Source organism: Ascaphus truei, chromosome 2, assembly GCF_040206685.1.
Source record: "Ascaphus truei isolate aAscTru1 chromosome 2, aAscTru1.hap1, whole genome shotgun sequence".
Classification (NCBI taxonomy): Eukaryota; Metazoa; Chordata; class Amphibia; order Anura; family Ascaphidae; genus Ascaphus; species Ascaphus truei.
In genome coordinates, this window is record NC_134484.1 from 50,911,779 (window position 1) to 50,931,675 (window position 19,897).

The 19,897-nt window shown below is 42.4% G+C and overlaps 1 protein-coding gene across 4 annotated transcripts in view; it reads left to right on the plus strand.

Moving 5' to 3' along the window:
* TRPS1 (transcriptional repressor GATA binding 1) overlaps nt 1-4,330 on the plus strand; it is a 254,142-nt gene extending 249,812 nt beyond the window's left edge. For all 4 annotated transcript variants that reach the window (XM_075582406.1, XM_075582409.1, XM_075582407.1 and 1 more), the window contains one exon: nt 952-4,330. In XM_075582406.1, coding sequence (XP_075438521.1) covers nt 952-2,013 — 1,062 coding nt within the window. In that variant the 3' untranslated portion in view covers nt 2,014-4,330. The remainder of the gene's footprint in view (nt 1-951) is intronic.
* Nucleotides 4,331-19,897: the final 15,567 nt, after the last annotated feature.

The window sequence follows — 19,897 nt, forward strand, 5'->3', positions numbered from 1 at the left end:
TTGCCTAACGGATATTAGAAATTCTGTGATATGTGAAAAATAAATATACAAAATAAATATTACCTGCATATTGCTACATACTGTACAGTAGCAATAATTCAATATCTTGTGATTTTGAAACACATGTATTAGTGAACATTTTCTCTTTAAATCTGTAATTGTGTGTAGCATACTGCCTGTTGGGTTGTGCCTTCCCATTACTATTTACAGTAGCACACATACTTTGCTGAGAAAAAAATAATTGTATAGTTTCTTTAATATAATTGGACTTGCTGGATAGGCAATCATCGGTGTCACCTAAAGGTCCAAGTTTACAGGTTCAAAAACATACTTTAAACAGCCTAACTCCTCCCAAATCTAACATTAAAATATAATTTAAAAACAGTTATGGGTGTCAAGATTTGCATAAAAACTGCACCACTTCCTCAGATGTGACACCTTAAACATGTCACTGGAATTAGTTCATTTTTGTCCTAGGAGGGATTGCCCCTTTAAATGCCATATTAACAAATTAACCCAAGAGCAGATGAACCTTGGTGTTAGGACAATTCCAAATATAAAAAATAATTGGTCCAAAAAAGGGAAGAAACTTTTGTAGACCGAGGCAAGAAATGTAAGGATTTGTACCATGTTTAATACACCAAGTTTGCAAATTTAAGCGCAGTATCACAGATAGTTAATCAGATGGTTAAATATTAACAAGACTAAGATTCAATATTATGATTTTTCAATCTAGTTCTAGGTGTTAACTGCCTACTCCTGGAAGCCCATATTGGAAAATCATAATATTCCATATATGGAACTAGATTGGAAAATCCATATGCAGGCTATTGAAACAGTACCCATTATTTATATGATGTTGGGTTGTTTTTTTTTGGTTAACTTGAATTGTATATTATTGTTAAGTGTACTTTATTTTAGCTTATTTAATGTGTTTTATCTCTTACACAGACTCCCAGACCGTTAAACATAATTAAGCAGAACAATGGTGAGCAGATCATTAGGAGACGAACAAGGAAGCGCCTTAACCCAGAAGTACTGCAGGCTGAGCAGTTAAATAAACAGCATAGAGGGAGTAGTGAAGAACAAGTTAATGGAAGTCCTTTAGAGAGAAGGTCAGAGGATCATTCAATGGAAGGTCACCAGAGAGAAACTTCGCAACTTAGTATAAATAAATATGAGTCCCAAGCTTCATTGACTAAAAGCCATTCTGCTCAGCAGCCAATTATTGTCAGCCAAGCTATGGATATCCACAAAAGGATGCAGCCGTTGCACATTCAGATTAAAAGCCCTCAGGAAAGCAGTGGAGATCCAGGAAATAGCTCATCTATATCTGATGGCAAAGGTAGCTCAGAAAGAGGTAGCCCAATCGAGAAATACATGAGACCTATGAAGCATCCTAATTATTCTCCTCCAGGAAGCCCAATTGAAAAATATCAGTACCCACTGTTTGGACTCCCATTTGTTCACAATGACTTCCAGAGTGAAGCTGACTGGCTGAGATTCTGGAGTAAATATAAGCTGTCGGTTCCTGGGAATCCGCACTACTTGAGTCATGTGCCTGGCCTACCAAATCCCTGTCCAAACTACGTGCCTTATCCCACCTTTAATCTGCCTACTCAATATTCCACTGTTGGATCAGACAATGACATTCCACTTGATTTGGCAATGAAGCATTCCAGGCCTGGATCAGCAGCAAATGGAGCCTCTAAAGAAAAAACGAAGTCACCATCGAGTGCAAAGGATGAAGGTCTGTTGAATGTAGCAAAAACAGAGAAAGTGGATAGAAGTACTCAAGATGAACTTTCAACAAAGTGTGTGCACTGTGGCATTGTCTTTCTGGATGAAGTTATGTATGCTTTGCATATGAGTTGCCATGGTGAGAGTGGACCCTTTCAGTGTAGTATATGCCAGCATCTTTGCACGGACAAGTATGACTTCACAACTCATATCCAGAGAGGCCTGCATAGGAACATTGCACAAGCTGAAAAGAATGGAAAAACTAAAGAGTAAAACTTTAGCACTTAGCACAATTAAATAGAAATAGGTTTTTCTGAATAGAAATTCAGTAGCTTGTAATTTCTTATTAGGGCCTGTGAAGCACTTCCCCTGAGCATGACTTATTCAAAATAAAAGTGCTCTTTTTTTTTTTTTTTTTTTTTTTTATAAATCACAAACAAGTGAACACACAACAGCTATTAACAGCATTGTGGCCAGTGCAACATAAACATAGAATTATCTAAAAACCAACTGATGTAATATTTGCCTGTATACAAGGTGCACATATCTATAGGAAAAAAAACAATAAGTTAAAATACAACTTTATTAGTTATGTAACATAAAGACGAGGAGGCCTAATGTATGAAGACTGATGTGATTGGTCACTGTATCAGAACATTAATTATATATAATTACAGAAGAGGCATATCATTGTGGCTAGGATTTTGAATCCATAAACGTGAACCTTATTCCAGCCTTTGCTAGGTATGTTTGGGAAAACATGGTATCCCTCTCTACCTCAGTGGCTTGCCTGTAGCCTAGTAATACTAATATAATTGTTCCTTCCTCCATTTGGAAATTGTCATCAATTTGGTGCTACAGTACCAGGCTTTCTCACCAGATATGGCTGCAAGAATGCTTCTCATCCATAAGAATAGGAAACCTTAGAAGCTACATAAACACAATGTATTACTATTACTACTACAGTGTTAGATAAGACATTAAAATGGAGAAATAGTTGGAAATATACTGTACTTTTCCCACCACATAACTAAAGACTCCATGCTATTTGTGCTCCCATCCACTCCAGATTTATCCCAGAGAATCCTTTGTTAAAAACAAACTTTCTTTTTTGGGTTAAAGCACCCTAAAGTAGCTGGACAAGGTGTTAACTATCTACTCCTGGAAGCCCATATTGGAACACAAAGGGTTAGTCCACAAAGCTCTGTTAAATCAGGGCTCGTAAAGCGACATTACCTAAAACCGGGATGGGCAATCTGTTCCCTGAGATAACATGGTATTCTCCAAGCTAATTCTATGCAAAAACAACTATCTCATCAGCATAGGCTGAACAACACATGATTGTAGCACAACTTGTGTTTTCATCTAATAATGTGACGTTAAGTACGTATTGGTTTCTTTTCCATCCAATTCCTGAAATAGGAGTGGAGAGAAGAGGGGGAAAAACGCTGTTGGTTAAATCATACCTGAGGTGTTACACCCATCCAGACCCTGTCCAAACCCTATTTCAGGGACTGCATGGGGGTTATGCCAAGTTTAGCTATGACTCAAAGCAGCATTTCTTCTTGCCTTGCTTTTTCTTTTGTTAAATAAATGCAGCAGTTCCTTCCATTTTTGGCAATGCAATCATCTAAGCCGCCGATCGGTAAGTTCTTCTGTGATCGATCGACCCTTATCCTGTTTCCCAGGGCACGCAACATCTCGGCCTATTCACAAAATGGTGTCGTTTTCTAAATGCCTCTACCCCAGGAAACTTAATACATACAAATGCAGTATTATCTATTACTCCACAGCTGATTTATTTAAAAAAGCAAAACACATATCTGTATTGGATTTTGAATGAAATGCTGCTTTAGCTAATGTAACGTTAGCTCCCCGCATTAACCTTATGGACTTAGTGGATATGCAATGCTATGATAACTCTTCATTTGCATATAACTTGCATATAATTATCACTAATGCCCGTTTCAGTTAACGCTACGCTCTTTACAGGAGAAAACCTGGCGTAACGTTGTGTTATTGTCCTCTGAAGATACCCTATTAAGCTTAATGCGATAACGTGGCATTAAGATACAATAACTTCATTGACTTTACAGAGCTTTCTGGATGTGGTCCAAAGTCTATTCTCAATTATTACAAAAATACTAAATGTAATGTTTATTTAAAGACCTCATGGTCATCTCTATCAAAACATGTTAAAATATCTCAAAATGATGAAATTGCACCTCTAAAACCCCAAACAGATTTGTTTTTGTAAGCAAAGGCAGAAACCACAAGGATTGGGTTTTTACCTGAATTCTTGCTATGGTCCTTAATTATATTAGGAAGAAAACAAATAAAGATCTGTTTGCTTTCTAGATGTCTTGAGATCATTTTGTTATAATGAGGGTTAATTGGTGCCCTGAAACAGATATTGACAACATTATTTTCTAGTAGCATAGACTACACTATCCTTCAGATTTTTCTTTCACTGAGGGTGATGATTAACTCATTTCAAGCTACCGGTTTGTGATGCTGACATTAATATTTTTTTCTTTAATTTACATCCGTTTCCATTTTATTGTATTACAAGCAACGTGTGTGGGTGTGTGTATGTATATATATATATATATATATATATATATATATATATATATATATATATATATATATATACATACATACATACATACATACATACATAAATACATAAATAAATAAATACATACATATATATACACCTCACTGCTCTTTAGCAACCTAAAGACTTGTAATTCCTAAATAGTTGGTCATTTTTTATCAATCAGACATACTGTAGTGTATTGTAGCTCAATTGGTTTCTTACAGCAGTGTGTTGTAAAGCGTTACATGCTTCTCAATGATGGGAGCACCCCTTAGCATACATGCTCAGGGAAATAGGGTTAAATAGTTGCGTAATGACGGCTAGAAAATTGACTGCAAATGCTGATAGGTCAGCCTCTATGCTTGCTGCAGATACTAGCAATGTTAATTCAACACTGCGTGTCATTATTTCTGCAAACAGTCTTATCTTTTTTCCATGAGCATATATAGATGTTACAAGCTACTGGATACACTGTCAGATTTGTCCTTTTTCATTATCGAAGTTGGGAGAACAAATTAAAAAAAAAAAAAAAAAAGACTTATTTTTCTAGTAATTATTAATGTATTACATTTCAAATAAAAGGTGCCTGACATTTAAAATAATGATTTTCTACTATGTACGTATGCAACAAGGATATTCCATCATGCATTAGAGTCAGTTAGGCTCGGCCTCAGTGTTTACATTTGCAGATGTAGCGAATAAGGTAATGAAGCAACTATTTCTATTGCAGTAGGTAACTTTGCTTTGTGCACTAAAGTTATAATCGGTTACATGAAACAAATGTATTTGTTGATAAAATGGTATGGAAAATAAGAAGGAAATTTACATATTTTATGCCTATTTAGGATAAAAGGGTAGCACTATTCATTCCAAGTACTTTTGTATTCTTAAGATGTTAACTCACGTTGTTATGCTTCAAAAATGATAGAAATATATCCTCTTTATTGCTTTTGTCTATGTTTCATATGAAACATTTCAGAAACTCTGTTATGCGCTGTACGAATGGCAGCATATTTTATGTTTATTGCATTCTTTAGTAGCATTGCACTTCAGCGGACAGCAGTTGCTTTTTTTGAGAGTTGGGGGGGGGGGTTTGGGTGGGTGAATACTTTTGGGGATTCTTTCTTTCCACTTGTAGGGTTTCATGATCTCAAGGTTGGGTTTCAAGCGTAAGTTCACTTGAGTTGGGGAACTTTGCAGTGAATGAAGTCAAAATGCCTCTGGTATTATGTAATTTTTTTTTTTTTTTTTTTTCATGCTTTTTACTTTAACATTTATAAGGAGAAAAAAAATCAGGGCAAGACGCTTTAGTTTGTTTTTGCATGTTAACTGGGAACTTTCATTAAAAAAAAATATCTAAATGTACACGACATATTGACATGTGATAAAATATTGCTTTAATCCTGGGAAATTATATTTTAACCATTTCCAGTGCAAGAGTAGAAGGCAAATTGTCCTTAAATGAGTATTCTAAAAAAAAAATGTGCTTCATGTTCAAGGGTTACAGATTGTTACACATATGCAACTTATTGATAAGTGTTTCTCCAGCTTTTAAAGGACATTTATATGTGAGCAACTGTTTTATGGCATATATGAATGCCAAAGTGCCAATATTTTGTAATGACCTACAAGTTGCTCAGTGACTAAAGATTGGCAATACAATTGAATTGAATGATCGAGTCAAGTCTCTCTCATTGCACTACACTGATCAGAGAAGTAGCATTTATATATTGACTAGCATATAATCTAATTGAAGTAATTTGCCAAGCTAGCGCTAATACAGTTTGGTGCCTTACAGGATTAATAGCTCATTTACTATACATTTACCTGTATAACACTTCATATTGTGCCCCTATTTGTTCCAAGAAACCAGTGACCTTTATATCGAGTGTCGCTGACATCTTCTGTAAGAGGAGGAGGAAAGTACACTCAAATAGACCTACTTGCAGTGTTCGACAAACCTATACATTTGCTCGCCCCGGGCGAGTGGATTTAACCCCCGGGCGAGTAAATATTGGCCCAAGCAGCACACGTTTGGTACTAGGTGGCGAGTAGATATTTTTGTGTGGCGAGTGAATTTTTTGGTGATTTGTCAACCACTGCCTACTTGAATATAAGTGTAGTATAGTGTAATATATTCACTTGTGTCTTGTAGACACTATTACAACATAGAGTAGCTGAAAGAGACTGTATTCCAAATAATTACAATATAATTGCCAAAACCTACCAGAACTTGCATTAACTGCACACTAGTACAAACATTGAAGTCCATGCATATTGTCATTGTACTGCCAGGTTTGTGAGATGTATAAAGGCTCTGCTCATAGCACAATATGTAATGGTACAGCATTAAGTTCAACGGTCTGTCCTTCTTCACTGCCATACGCTTACACACATGCCTTAAAATATTTATGCGTTAGACTGCACAACAGAAAAAGTGCTGTCACCATACCAATGGCGCACTATATTCTTTATATGTCCAGTGGGGTGAAGTTGCATTGATAAATAATTCACCCATGTCTTCCATAGTTTGTTTTTTAATTATATATATATATATATTTGACCATGGGGATAGGTACTTTTCCAAGCCTTTAATCTGTAGATATGTTACCGGAGTTGATCATAGTGTATAAAATGTTTGGTGATTCCCCTAAATCCCAAGAAGACAAATAAAAATAAATTGAACATAATATTTAAACATATTTACGATACTAAACACAAAAAAAAAAAAACTACAGAACATTTTCATATCATTTCTTTTATTTCATATGCTGCCTGCAAGCCGGTATTCTTGCTATTTTAGTAATAGAAAATTATTCTATTTTATTTTTTTGTATTCGCAGTCATGTGCAAGCTAAGAATTTGTTGCATTCTTATGTTACAAAGGAAGGCATTATTGGCAATATTTAGTGTACATTTAAATGCCATGTCTTAAGTGTGAAATTATATACGTGTTTAGATTATAAAAAAACTTTAATATCTGGTAAACAATTTATTGAATTTGTGACTTTTGGAATTTTAACTTAGCTCTAATTTAAAATTAAAATGAGTGACCTTGTGAAAGCTAAAATGTCCTATGAAGACAAAACAAAGTAAGACATATGTATATGAGCCATACTAAACAGTTTCCCTTTGCAGATCCAATATCCAGTCAACCTATTGGATGTAATTAATTAGCCATATATATATATATTTTTTTTTTTACCTTGGTCCTATAATTACAGATACAAATTCTACTTGGCAATACAAATATTAAGTGCAGAGTATAATAAATACAGTATGACCACTGGCTAGGAAAGGGTTATTTACCTCCACATGATCAATAATTGTGACAGAGGGTGAAAAGGTTCCTCAAACGTTTTTTGTATGTTGCATATGTATGTAGAACATTACATACTCATCATTCAAATAACATTTGGGCTAACCTTGGTAAATTATATATCTTTTGTAGCCAAGAAAAAATGTACACTGAAATTTAAAAAGCATTTTGGAAATGGCATAGGGAGTGTGGAACAGCTCAGCGTGCCAGCATATCATACAATTTCAATGTTAATTCTGAATTCAGCAATATTCACCAGCGAAACTAAAAAAAAAAAGTATTTTTCTAAAGAACCTCAAATTGCTAAAAAAAACAAAAAAAAAACACACATTTCAGTCCTCATCTGAAATATCTGAAAATGTTGGTGTCTGTCTTACAACACAAGATTTATTTTGTTTGTTTATTGTGCATGTTCATTTCTGCCCACAAACATGTTCTCTGTGTATTTCTATTGCATTAAAAAAAAAAGAAAAAAAAAAAACTTCAGGCAGTAAAGATGTCTGTTACATCTAAACTTGAATAATAAAGTTTTACCACCAGTTATGAAAATGTATTTCTTTCGGTTTGTGATGTGTGCAGCACGCCATGATTTCATATTTTGGTGTTCCTTATTTCAAGGTGGTTCCAGGTGAGGTGGGTAAGACAGCCACTGTACGTTGGCATTTGCAGTTATTGGCACTTATAACGGGGCTACAGTACCTACACATGGTTAGAAAGAGGTTTAAATTGTGTACAGTATGTGCATGCATAAAGACTGTTCAATTGGACAGTATGGTCTCTCTTACTATAACATTGTCGGAGCCCTCGAGTTCTCTTTTACGACGACAAACCAGCCCGTACTTTGCTTGGGTTAATGCAGTGTGTGAGGTACTGTAGGAGTCGACAGACTGATACTTGTGACGCGGTGTGTACATGGGTTAGGTATAGGAGCAGTGGTTGCATGTGGTATTTATGATGCCTTAGTGCATGGTTGGCCAACCTTATTTTCAGGCATGACAATTAATGGGCACACATTTTTGGCGGGCTGCTATCCTTCTGCCCCCTACATCTTGTTGGCTAAACTAAATAACGCCAAAAGTAAAGAAGGAAAAATAAAAACATTTCAATATTACAAACGTTTTTTTATTGAAAAGAGAAGAAAAAAATTGAAACCCTTATTTATTAGGTGATACCTTCTTTATTTGGACTATGAATTTATATTTTGGGACGAGCTTACGGAAGTACTCTCTTCCTCAGGTCAGCAATACGGATTTATTTATACAATTTATCTATTGGTAGTCCAAATTAAAAAGGTATCACTCATTTACTCTGCACTATCGCAACTGGACTAACACAGCTATTTCCACTTCATTCATCATTTAAAAAAAGAATCTGAATTTAAAATGCCTCAATGTGATCTCTGAACTTGCGTTTCAGTTAGCAGTTTCTCAATGTTAGGATTGATTTTTGATGTGGATAACTAAAGCCGGCGGCGCCCACGTGAGTGTCTGTCAATACACATCTGTACTTATTTTTTAACAAAGTTCATTGCTGAAAACATCTGCTCACAAAACAAATATGGGAAATAACTTAAACATTAAATAAATCAATTCAAATGTTAAGTGTCAAACAAGTTTTTAAAATTGTGCTCATTTTCCAAATTTGGTTAATATTCATAAATTACCATTACGTTTTTTAAATTTTATCGAATTCATAATGTTCTCCTTACTCAATTTTTTTTTTTTTTTGTGGATTTTTCTTTTTTGGTCCTTCATCACGTGGGTCACAGGCTGACCACCCTACACTAGAGCCTAGTCCTTAAACTGCTATAATGGTATTTCCATTCAAAAATTACAGTTTGTGCCCAGAATTGCATTTTGCCACATTCATTAAACTATTATTGCAAGGTTAAACAAACAAAAAACGCCTTTTTTTTTTACACTATATGTTTCTAGCTGTGATGTGCAAATTTTGTATGCAAATGGTCCAAACTAGAAAATTACGTATTCACAGGCTGTTCATTAAACTGTAAGACTGCATATTGCCCAGAAAGTCACAGACATAAATCCCAACTCCCTCAGACAAGCACCAAATCGTCCAAAAATGTGCGTACAGCAGTGATACCGAACCTCTCGGAATTATTTGTATGCTGAGAAAGTTTGATGAATAAGGACAGATTTTTATTCCGTCAAATCGCTTTCCGTTTTCAGAGGATTTTACATTGTAAATATGAATGAATAACCAGTTTAGAAATAATACAAATACTGACATGGAGATAAAGTTACTAGTCAGATAAGAACTATTTTCTACATTGATGCCTGTGTGCAGTTTTCTAAGAGGGTTTAAGTCAGTGGCCCTAATCTATGCAATATCTACATAAATCGTATAGAATTATAGATTCCTTTAGTAACAGAAGAAAGGATTTTTAGGGTGAATGCTTAAATACGGCAAGCACATTATTGCAGCTTAAAGTATGAGTGGATATCTAGCTGCATCAATGCAGACAGAGTCAATAAATCTTTATTTTAAATTACAACAGGGGTGCGCAAACTTTTCCCCGTGTGCACCACTGCCTCAGCACCTCGTGCCCCTCACCCCTTCCTGCTTGACCCCGAGGTCATGTGACGTCACGTTGCCATGGTAGCGTAACATCACGTGACCCCGCGGCATCATTTCACGCCGGGTTAGCAGGAGGACGCTACGTTGGAAGGGGAGGTAAGTGGGTTATAGAGGCCTAGCGTGGTCCCTCGGCATGGAAATGCCTGGGGTGAGAGCGTGGGACCTCTATAACTGCCGCACCCCCCACAGAAAATCTAGCACCTCCCTGGGGGCGCGCCCCCCAGTTTGTGCACCACTGAATTACAATATAACACATTTAGAAGGCATTCAAATTCCTTTCTGGACAATCTAGGTTTGTAGATCATCAGGAAAAATCTACTCAGCACACGGTATTATAAACAAAAAGGGTACAAGTGTTTTCTTATATGGCTCTGTCAATAAGATGTTAAGAAAAATAATAGAATATGTGAGCATTTCAACTGTTTAGTACATTTTCACCAATGTGTTTTAAATTAGGATTCATTCACCCCATGAAAACCCCCATAAAACACCAGTATTCACATACTGTATATACAAAGCTGAGCAAAGGATTCTTAGGAGACTCCAAACATAGAGAATTGAGTATAATTATAAAACAATGCAATGTAAATTCTAAAGAAACCATTTTACATATGCAGACACAGATATTTGTTGATCATGTTAGAATAAAAAGTTATACAAATGTAAATTAGAGATAAAGTAAACTTTATTGATTTGGTATATCCCCATGTCTTATCATAAGCCACTATGTTCCCCAAGGTTCAAGTGTCTTTGGTAGAAATGGTAGAAAGTATATTTTTTATATAAGCATATGTAGCAGACCTCCTTGCACCCATTATCACACTTTTATAGTTCGATTTACTGTGGCTCTGTTGATGAAAGCAAAGCTGCTGTTAACATTGCAGGATTTGTCAAAATCAATGACGCAATTTTGCATGAAAATTAGTGCAATAAACGTCTGGCATTTATTTATTTACAGTGTTTTTGCCAGGAGGGGCACCGGTGTTGGACTGCCCTATTTTCAGCTCCAGGGACCGCTGGTGCCTTAGAAACTTAGTTTTCACTGCAAAAGTTTTTGATGCCTTAAAGTTGGCATCTGCGACCAAAAGTGATTGATCCGCATGGCCATGACAGGAACTCACAAAATGTACACTTCTCTACACTATCAATTGGTTATGACTAGTATAAAAGAAATAGCATCACACTGCCCCATATACACTACCGACACACTTTATTAAAGTGTGGCCGGTACCGCAAGCCGGGAGATTTCCCGGCTTGCTAGTGGCCGCCCCTCGGCGTGCGCGCGGTCACGCGTCTTCGGGAGCCTGCGCCCCCTGCACGCGCGTCCAGGGCTCCCCGAGGGGACAATCTAGGTTTGTAGATCATCAGGAAAAATCTACTCAGCACACGGTATTATAAACAAAAAGGGTACAAGTGTTTTCTTATATGGCTCTGTCAATAAGATGTTAAGAAAAATAATAGAATATGTGAGCATTTCAACTGTTTAGTACATTTTCACCAATGTGTTTTAAATTAGGATTCATTCACCCCATGAAAACCCCCATAAAACACCAGTATTCACATACTGTATATACAAAGCTGAGCAAAGGATTCTTAGGAGACTCCAAACATAGAGAATTGAGTATAATTATAAAACAATGCAATGTAAATTCTAAAGAAACCATTTTACATATGCAGACACAGATATTTGTTGATCATGTTAGAATAAAAAGTTATACAAATGTAAATTAGAGATAAAGTAAACTTTATTGATTTGGTATGTCCCCATGTCTTATCATAAGCCACTATATTCCCCAAGGTCCAAGTGACTTTGGTAGAAATGGTAGAAAGTATATTTTTTATATAAGCATATGTAGCAGACCTCCTTGCACCCATTATCACACTTTTATAGTTCGATTTACTGTGGCTCTGTTGATGAAAGCAAAGCTGCTGTTAACATTGCAGGATTTGTCAAAATCAATGACGCAATTTTGCATGAAAATTAGTGCAATAAACGTCTGGCATTTATTTATTTACAGTGTTTTTGCCAGGAGGGGCAGCGGTGTTGGACTGCCCTATTTTCAGCTCCAGGGACCGCTGGTGCCTTAGAAACTTAGTTTTCACTGCAAAAGTTTTTGATGCCTTAAAGTTGGCATCTGCGACCAAAAGTGATTGATCCGCATGGCCATGACAGGAACTCACAAAATGTACACTTCTCTACACTATCAATTGGTTATGACTAGTATAAAAGAAATAGCATCACACTGCCCCATATACACTACCGACACACTTTATTAAAGTGTGGCCGGTACCGCAAGCCGGGAGATTTCCCGGCTTGCTAGTGGCCGCCCCTCGGCGTGCGCGCGGTCACGCGTCTTCGGGAGCCTGCGCCCCCTGCACGCGCGTCCAGGGCTCCCCGAGGGAGCCCTGGTGTCCCGCGATCGCGGGACGGCGGCAGGGGGTTCCGGGGGACCCGGCAGCGGTAGGGAGAGCGCCCCGATCGGAGGGCGCTCTTCCGCTGCTTCGGCGCGCGCCCGTCACACTCGGGCGCGCGCCAGGCTACTGCTGCGGCCAAGAACGGGCAAATGCTCGAATAAACTTGGCCGCAGCAGTATACAAGGAAACCCTTAAAAACCACATATTTAGTTGGATGATGTTATGACATACAGGCAGACCCCGCATTAACGTACGCAATGGGACCGGAGCATGTATGTAAAGCGAAAATGTACTTAAAGTGAAGCACTGCCTTTTCCCCACTTATCGATGCATGTACTGTACTGCAATCGTCATATACGTGCATAACTGATATAAATAACGCATTTGTAACGGGCTCTATAGTCTCCCCGCTTGCGCACAGCTTCAGTACAGGTAGGGAGTCAGTAATGCTGTTCAGGACGTGCTGACAGATGCATGCGTGAGCTGCCGTTTGCCTATTGAGCGAGATGTACTTACTCGCGAGTGTACTTAAAGTGAGTGTCCTTAAAGCGGGGTATGCCTGTACTATCAATGAGGAGCCAATTTGGTGCAACACAGCATCAAACATTGCTGGCCAGTCAGATGACTGTCGCTTAAATTCTGCAACATAAGTAAACACGCAAGCATAATGCCTGAAAGGAGATTTTTAATCAGTACAAATAAACTACAATAACCTATAGGCTGACCTATGTTAAGATTTTAAATTGCACTTTGTATCCCCTCGAAAATGTATGAGAATTAAAAGTTGATGTTTTGAAATAAGTTAGACACGTTAGACTATATTTGTGGGCAGAATTCAATTTTCTGAGATCAAAGCTTTCTATTAATAAGTTTAAACGAGGGCTGGCAAACTCACGGGCCTCATGCAGCCCATGGAGGAGGTCTGAAGCAGGACTCCCGTGCCTGGCAACTGTGGGGGTTGCTGGGCCTCCCCCCCCTCCCCCCCACTGGTGCGTGCCGGAAGTAGGATGGTGTGGGGCTGTTGTGGTGGTAAGGGGGCAGGTTTGGAGCTATGGTGGATGTAGGGGGCTGGTGTATGGGGTATTGTGGAAGGAGGGGGGAGGGGTGCTTTTATGGGGTAAGGGGGGCTAATGCGGGACTCTTGTGGGGGTAGGGGGGTTATTGGGGAGAAGGGGGGTTTGTTGGGCTATTATGGAGAGGGGCCTTTGTGGGGCTCTTGTCGGGTGAGGGGGCTGGTGTGGGGCTATGGTGGGGAGGGGGACTGGTGAGGGGCTATTTGAAGGAGGGGGCTATTGTGGGAGGGGAGAAGAGAGTCTGGTGTTGGGCTATTGTAGGGGAGGGGGGCTGGTGCAGGGCTATTGTGAAGGGAGTGGTTGGTGTGGGGGTGTGGGGCTATTATGAGGAATGGGGGCTTGTACGGGAGCGGGTCTGGTGTGAGGCTATTTTGGAGGGAGGGGGCTGGTGTGGGTGAAAGGGGGCTGCAGTGGGGCTATTGTGGGTGGAAGGGGGCTGGTTTGGAGGGAAGGGGCCAATGTGACGCTATTATGGGGGGGGGGCAATGTTGGGCTCTTATGGGGTGAGGGGTGCTGGTATGGGGCTATTGTGGGGGGGAGAGGGCATGTGATGCTTTTGTGTGTGGAGGAGAGCTATGCAGGAGGGGATCTGGTGTGGGGCTTTTGTGGAGGGATGGGGCTTGGTGTGGGGCTATTGTGGAGTAAGAGGGTATGGTGAATGGCTATTATGGGGTGGGGGCTGGTGTAGAGCTATTGTGAAGACAGGGGTGCTGGTGTGGGGAAGGGGTTAGTGTGGGGAGGGGGGCTGGAGAAGGGCTATTTTGGAGGGATGGGCCTGGTGTGGGGCTATTGTGGAGGGGGGGCTGGTGTGGGGCTATTGTGGGGTAGGGGGCCTGGTGTAGGGCTATTGCGGGGGAGTGGGGATTTTGTGTGGGGGAGAGGCTGATGTGTGGGAGGGTGGCTGCTGTGGGGCTATTGTGGTGGAGAGGGGCTATTGTGGGGATAGGGGCATGTGTGATGCTTTTGTGTGTAGAGAAGAGCTATTTGAGGGGGCTGGTGTGGGGTGGGCTATTTTGGGAGCAGGGTGGGTTGGTGTGGGGCTATTGTGGAGGGAGGGGGGCTATTATGGGGTGTGGGGCTACTGTGGGAGGAGGGGGGCTGGTGTGGGGCTATTGTGGGGGGGTCTGGTGTGGGGCTATTTTGGAGGGATGGTTTGGTGTGGGGCTATTGTGAAGGGAGGGTGCTGGTGTGTGGGTATGGTGGAGGGAGGGAGGCTGGTGTCGGGCTATAGAGGTTGTGAGGGGGGATGGTGTGGGTCTATTATGGGGATGGGGGCTCATGTGGGAGGAGGGCTGATGTAGGGCTATTTGGAGGGAGGGGGGCTAGTGTAGGGCTATTGTGGGGGAGAGGGCTATTGTGGGGGAGGGGGCTATTGTGAAGGGAGGGGCCTAGTGAGGGGCTATTGTGTGGGAGGGGGGCTGGTGGGCTATTTTGGAGGGAAGGGGGCTAGTGTGTTGGATGGGGGTCATGTGGGGCCATTGTGGGGGGAGGGGGGCTGGTGTGGGGCTATTGTCGGGGGATGGGGGCTGGTGTGGGGGAGGGGAGCTTGTGTGGGTCTCTTATTGAGGGGAGGGGGGCTAGTTTGGTGGGAAGGGGCCAATGTTGGGCTATTCTGAAGAGGGGGGCTGTGTGGGACTCTTGTAGGGTGAGGGGGGCTGGGGTGGGGCTATTGTGGGGGGAGGTGGGCTGGTGTGGGGCTATTGTGAGGAGAGGGTTGCTATTGTGGAGTTTAGGGGGGCTGGTGTGGGGCTATGGTGGGGAGGGGGCTATTGTGGGAGAGGAGAAGAGAGTCTGGTGTTGGGCTATTGTAGGGGAGGGGGGTTGGTGTCGGGCTATTGTGAAGGGAGGGGTTGGTGTGGGAGTGGGGGCCTGGTGATGGGGCTATTGTGGGGGAGGGGGGCTGGTGGGGGGCTATTAAGAGGGATGGGGATTCGAATGGGAGAGGGTCTGGTGTGAGGCTATTTTGGAGGGAGGGAGGCTGGTGTGGGTGAAAGGGTCTGGGGTGGGGCTATTGTGGATGGAAGGGGGCTGGTGTGGAGGGAAGGGCCAATGTGGGGCTATTATGGGGGAGGGGGGGCAATGTGGGGCTCTTGTGGCGTGAGAGGCACTGGTATGGGGCTATTGTATTGTATTGTATGTCTTTATTTATAGAGCGCCATTAATGTACATAGCGCTTCACAGTAGTAATACATGTGGTTATCGAATAAATAACAGATAATATAAATAACAGATCATGGGAATAAGTGCTTTAGACAAACATAACATTAAGGAAGAGGAGTCCCTGCCCCAAGGAGCTTACAATCTAATTGGTAGGTAGGGAGAACGTACAGAGACAGGAGGAGGGAGTTCTGGTAAGTGCGTCTGCAGGGGGCCAAGCTTTATGTATCATGTGTTCAGAATGTTCACAGTGCTATTCGTATGCTTCTTTAAGCAAGTGTGTCTTAAGGTGGGTCTTAAAGGTGGATAGAGAGGGTGCTAGTCGGGTACTGAGGGGAAGGGCATTCCAGAGGTGTGGGCAGTCAGTGAAAAAGGTTTAAGGCGGGAGAGGGCTTTAGATAAAAAGGGGGTAGAAAGAAGACATCCTTGAGCAGAACGCTGGAGTCGGGATGGTGCATAGCGAGAAATTAGGGCTGAGATGTAAGGAGGGGCAGAAGAGTGTAAAGCTTTAAAAGTGAGGAGAAGAATGGAGTGTGAGATGCGGGATTTGATTGGAAGCCAGGAGAGGGATTTCAGGAGGGGAGATGCTGAGACAGATCTAGGAAAGAGTAGAGTGATTCTGGCAGCAGCATTTAGGATAGATTGTAGGGGAGACAGGTGAGAGGCAGGATGGCCGGGCAGCAGGAGGTTACAGTAATCAAGACGGGAGAGAATGAGGGCCTGAGTCAGAGTTTTAGCAGTCGAGCAACAGAGGAAAGGGCGTATCTTTGTTATATTGCGGAGGAAAAAGCGACAAGTTTTAGAAATGTTCTGAATGTGAGGGACGAATGTGAGAGAGGAGTTGAGTGTGACCCCTAGGCAGCGTGCTTGGGCTACTGGGTGGATGATCGTAATTCCAACAGTAATGTGGAAGGAGGTAGTAGGGCCAGGTTTGGGAGGAAGTATGAGGAGCTCTGTTTTAGCCATGTTGAGTTTAAGGCGACGGAGGGCCATCCAGGATGATATAGCAGAGAGACATTCAGAAACTTTGGTCTGTATAGCAGGTGTAAGGTCAGGTGTTGAAAAGTATATTTGTGTGTCGTCAGCATAGAGGTGATATTTAAACCCAAAAGATGTTATTAGGTCACCTAGAGAGAGTGTGTACAGAGAAAAGAGAAGAGTCCCAGGACAGAGCCCTGGGGTACCCCCACAGAGAGATCAATAGAGGAGGAGGAGGAGGTGTTAGCAGAAGAGACACTGAAAGTACGATGAGAGAGGTAGGATGAGATCCAGGATAGAGCTTTGTTCCGAATACCAAGAGTATGGAGAATGTGAAGGAGAAGAGGGTGGTCCACGGTGTCAAATGCTGCAGAGAGGTCGAGTAATATGAGCAGAGTGTAATGACCTCTGTCTTTGGCAGCATGGAGGTCGTCAGTTATTTTAGTGAGGGCTGTTTCCGTGGAGTGAGCAGTGCGGAAGCCAGATTGTAGAGGGTCTAGGAGAGAATAGGTGTTGAGAAAATGGAGCAAGCGAGAGAATACAAGACGTTCAAGGAGTTTAGAGGCAAAAGGCAGGAGGGAGACAGGTCGATAGTTAGAAAGACAGGTAGGGTCAAGCTTGCTGTTTTTGAGTAATGGTATGACTGTTGCATGTTTGAAGGAGGATGGAAAGGTTCCAGAGCAGAGGAAGGAGTTAAAAATGTGTGTGAGCGTAGGGATTATAGTAGGAGCAAGAGGTTTTAGGAGATGGGAGGGAATGGGGTCAAGAGGGCAAGTGGTAGTGGGAGAAGTGGCGATCAACAGCGACACATCCTCCTCTGAGACAGTGGAAAAAGAGTCAAGGAAGGCAGGAGGAGAGTTAGGAAGAGGTGTAGGATGGGAAGAAGAAACAGAGGGAATGTTCTGACGTATGGAGTCCACCTTTTCCTTAAAATAGTCAGCAAAGTCCTGAGCGGAGATGGAGGAAGGAGAGGCAGCTGAGGGTGGTTTGAGTAGAGTATCAAAGACAGAGAACAGTCGGCGTGGGTTAGACTTGTGCATGTTGATTAGTGCAGAAACGTAGGCTTGTTTAGCTTGCGAGAGGGCAGAGTTGAAACAGGATAGCATAAATTTGTAGTGAAGGAAGTCTGCGAGAGTGTGAGACTTCCTCCAGAGGCGTTCAGAGGAACGAGTGGAGGAACGCACTATTGCGGGGGGAGAGGGCATGTGTGGTGCTTTTGTGTGTGGAGGCAAGCTATTGCAGGAGGGGGTCTGGTGTGGGGCTATTTTGGAGGGATGGGGCTTGGTGTGGGGCTATTGTGGAGTAAGAGGGGGTGGTGTAGGGCTATTATGGGGTAGAGGGCCGGTGTGGAGCTATTGTGAAGGGAGGGGTGCTGGTGTGGGGGATGGGGTTAGTGTAGGGCTATTGTGGGGAGGGGGCTGGTGAAGGGCTATTTTGGAGGGATGGGGCCTGGTGTGGGGCTATTGTGGGGTAGGGAGCCTGGTGTAGGGCTATTGCGGGGGGAGTGGGGCTATTGTGTGGGGGAGGGAGGCTGATGTGAGGCTATTGCTGGGGGAAGGGGTCTGATGTGGGGAGAGGGTGGCCACTGGGGCTATTGTGGTGGAGAGGAGCTATTGTGGGGGTAGGGGCATGTGTGATGCTTTTGTGTTTAGAGAAGAGCTATTTGAGGGGGCTGGTGTGGGGTGGGCTATTGTAGGAGCAGGGTGGGTTGGTGTGGGGCTATTGTGAATGGAGGGGGGCTAGTGTGGGGCTATTATGGGATGTGGGGCTATTTTGGAGGGATGGGGCCTGGTGTGGGGCTATTGTGGAGGGAGGGGGGCTAGTGTGGGGCTATTATGGGATGTGGGACTATTTTGGAGGGATGGGGCCTGGTGTGGAGCTATTGTGGAAGGTGGGGGGCTGGTGTGGGGCTATTGTGGGGTAGGGGCCTGATGTGGGGCTATTTTGGAGGGATGGCTTGGTGTGGGGCTATTTTGAAGGGAGGGTGCTGGTGTGGGTATGGTGGTGGGAGGGAGACTGGTGTTGGGCTATAGTGGGGATGAGGGGCGATGTTGTGGGTCTATTATTAGGATGGGGGCACGTGTAGGAGGAGGGCTGATGTAGGGCTATTTTGGAGGGAGGGGGGCTAGTGTGGGGGAAGGGGCTGGTGTGGGGGAGGGGGTCTGATGTGGGCTATTGTGGTGGGGAGGGGGTCTGATGTGGGCTATTGTGGTGGGGATGGGAGCTTGTGGGGGGGGGAGTGCCGGTGTGGAGCTATTGTGGGGGGTTAGGGGCTATTGTGAAGGGATGGGAGCTGGTGTGGGGGGAGGGGGATGACGGGCTATCATTTTATTAGAATTGATCCTTGCCCTTTAAAACTAATGATACATTTGCCTTTAATGTAATTATGCCCATTTCCATTAGTGAACTTAGCCCTTCATATAATAATAGCATGTTCTTGTTCATATGACTTACCTTGGTTGTGATCTGATTGATATGGGTACATAAATCATATTGTATGCTTTTATTTTCTCCATTTCTTCATATATATTTTGTACCCATTTCTTATAGATTTAATACTTTCTTATACATTTAATCACTTTTTAAAATGTATTTTGAGGTTCGTTTCCATAGCATCTTTATTCCATCACTAGTGGGTCTGTTCCTGTGTTGGAATCACTGATCCACTAGCTGTGGGAGGGAATACAGAGGTGTCACTAATCAAGCCCTTGCCAATCAGAGACGCGTGTGGTTACCATGACTACAGAAAACCACTAAATATAGTTGGTAGTGGATAGAACAACCTATCTGTTCATTTGTCCCTAAAGAAGTGGGAGGAGTCCTACAAAACGCGTAGGCTGAACAAGGCAAGTGTGGACGAGCTTCACTAAGTTGACGGAGGTCTGACATCATCCTCTGTCTCCGCGCGGCAACGGAAGGGTGTCCCTGAGAACGAGGACGCCAGGCAACACCTCCGCAGATGGAGAAGCTGACAGGTCTAACCAACACAAAAGAAAAAGGAGCCAGGAGAGACCT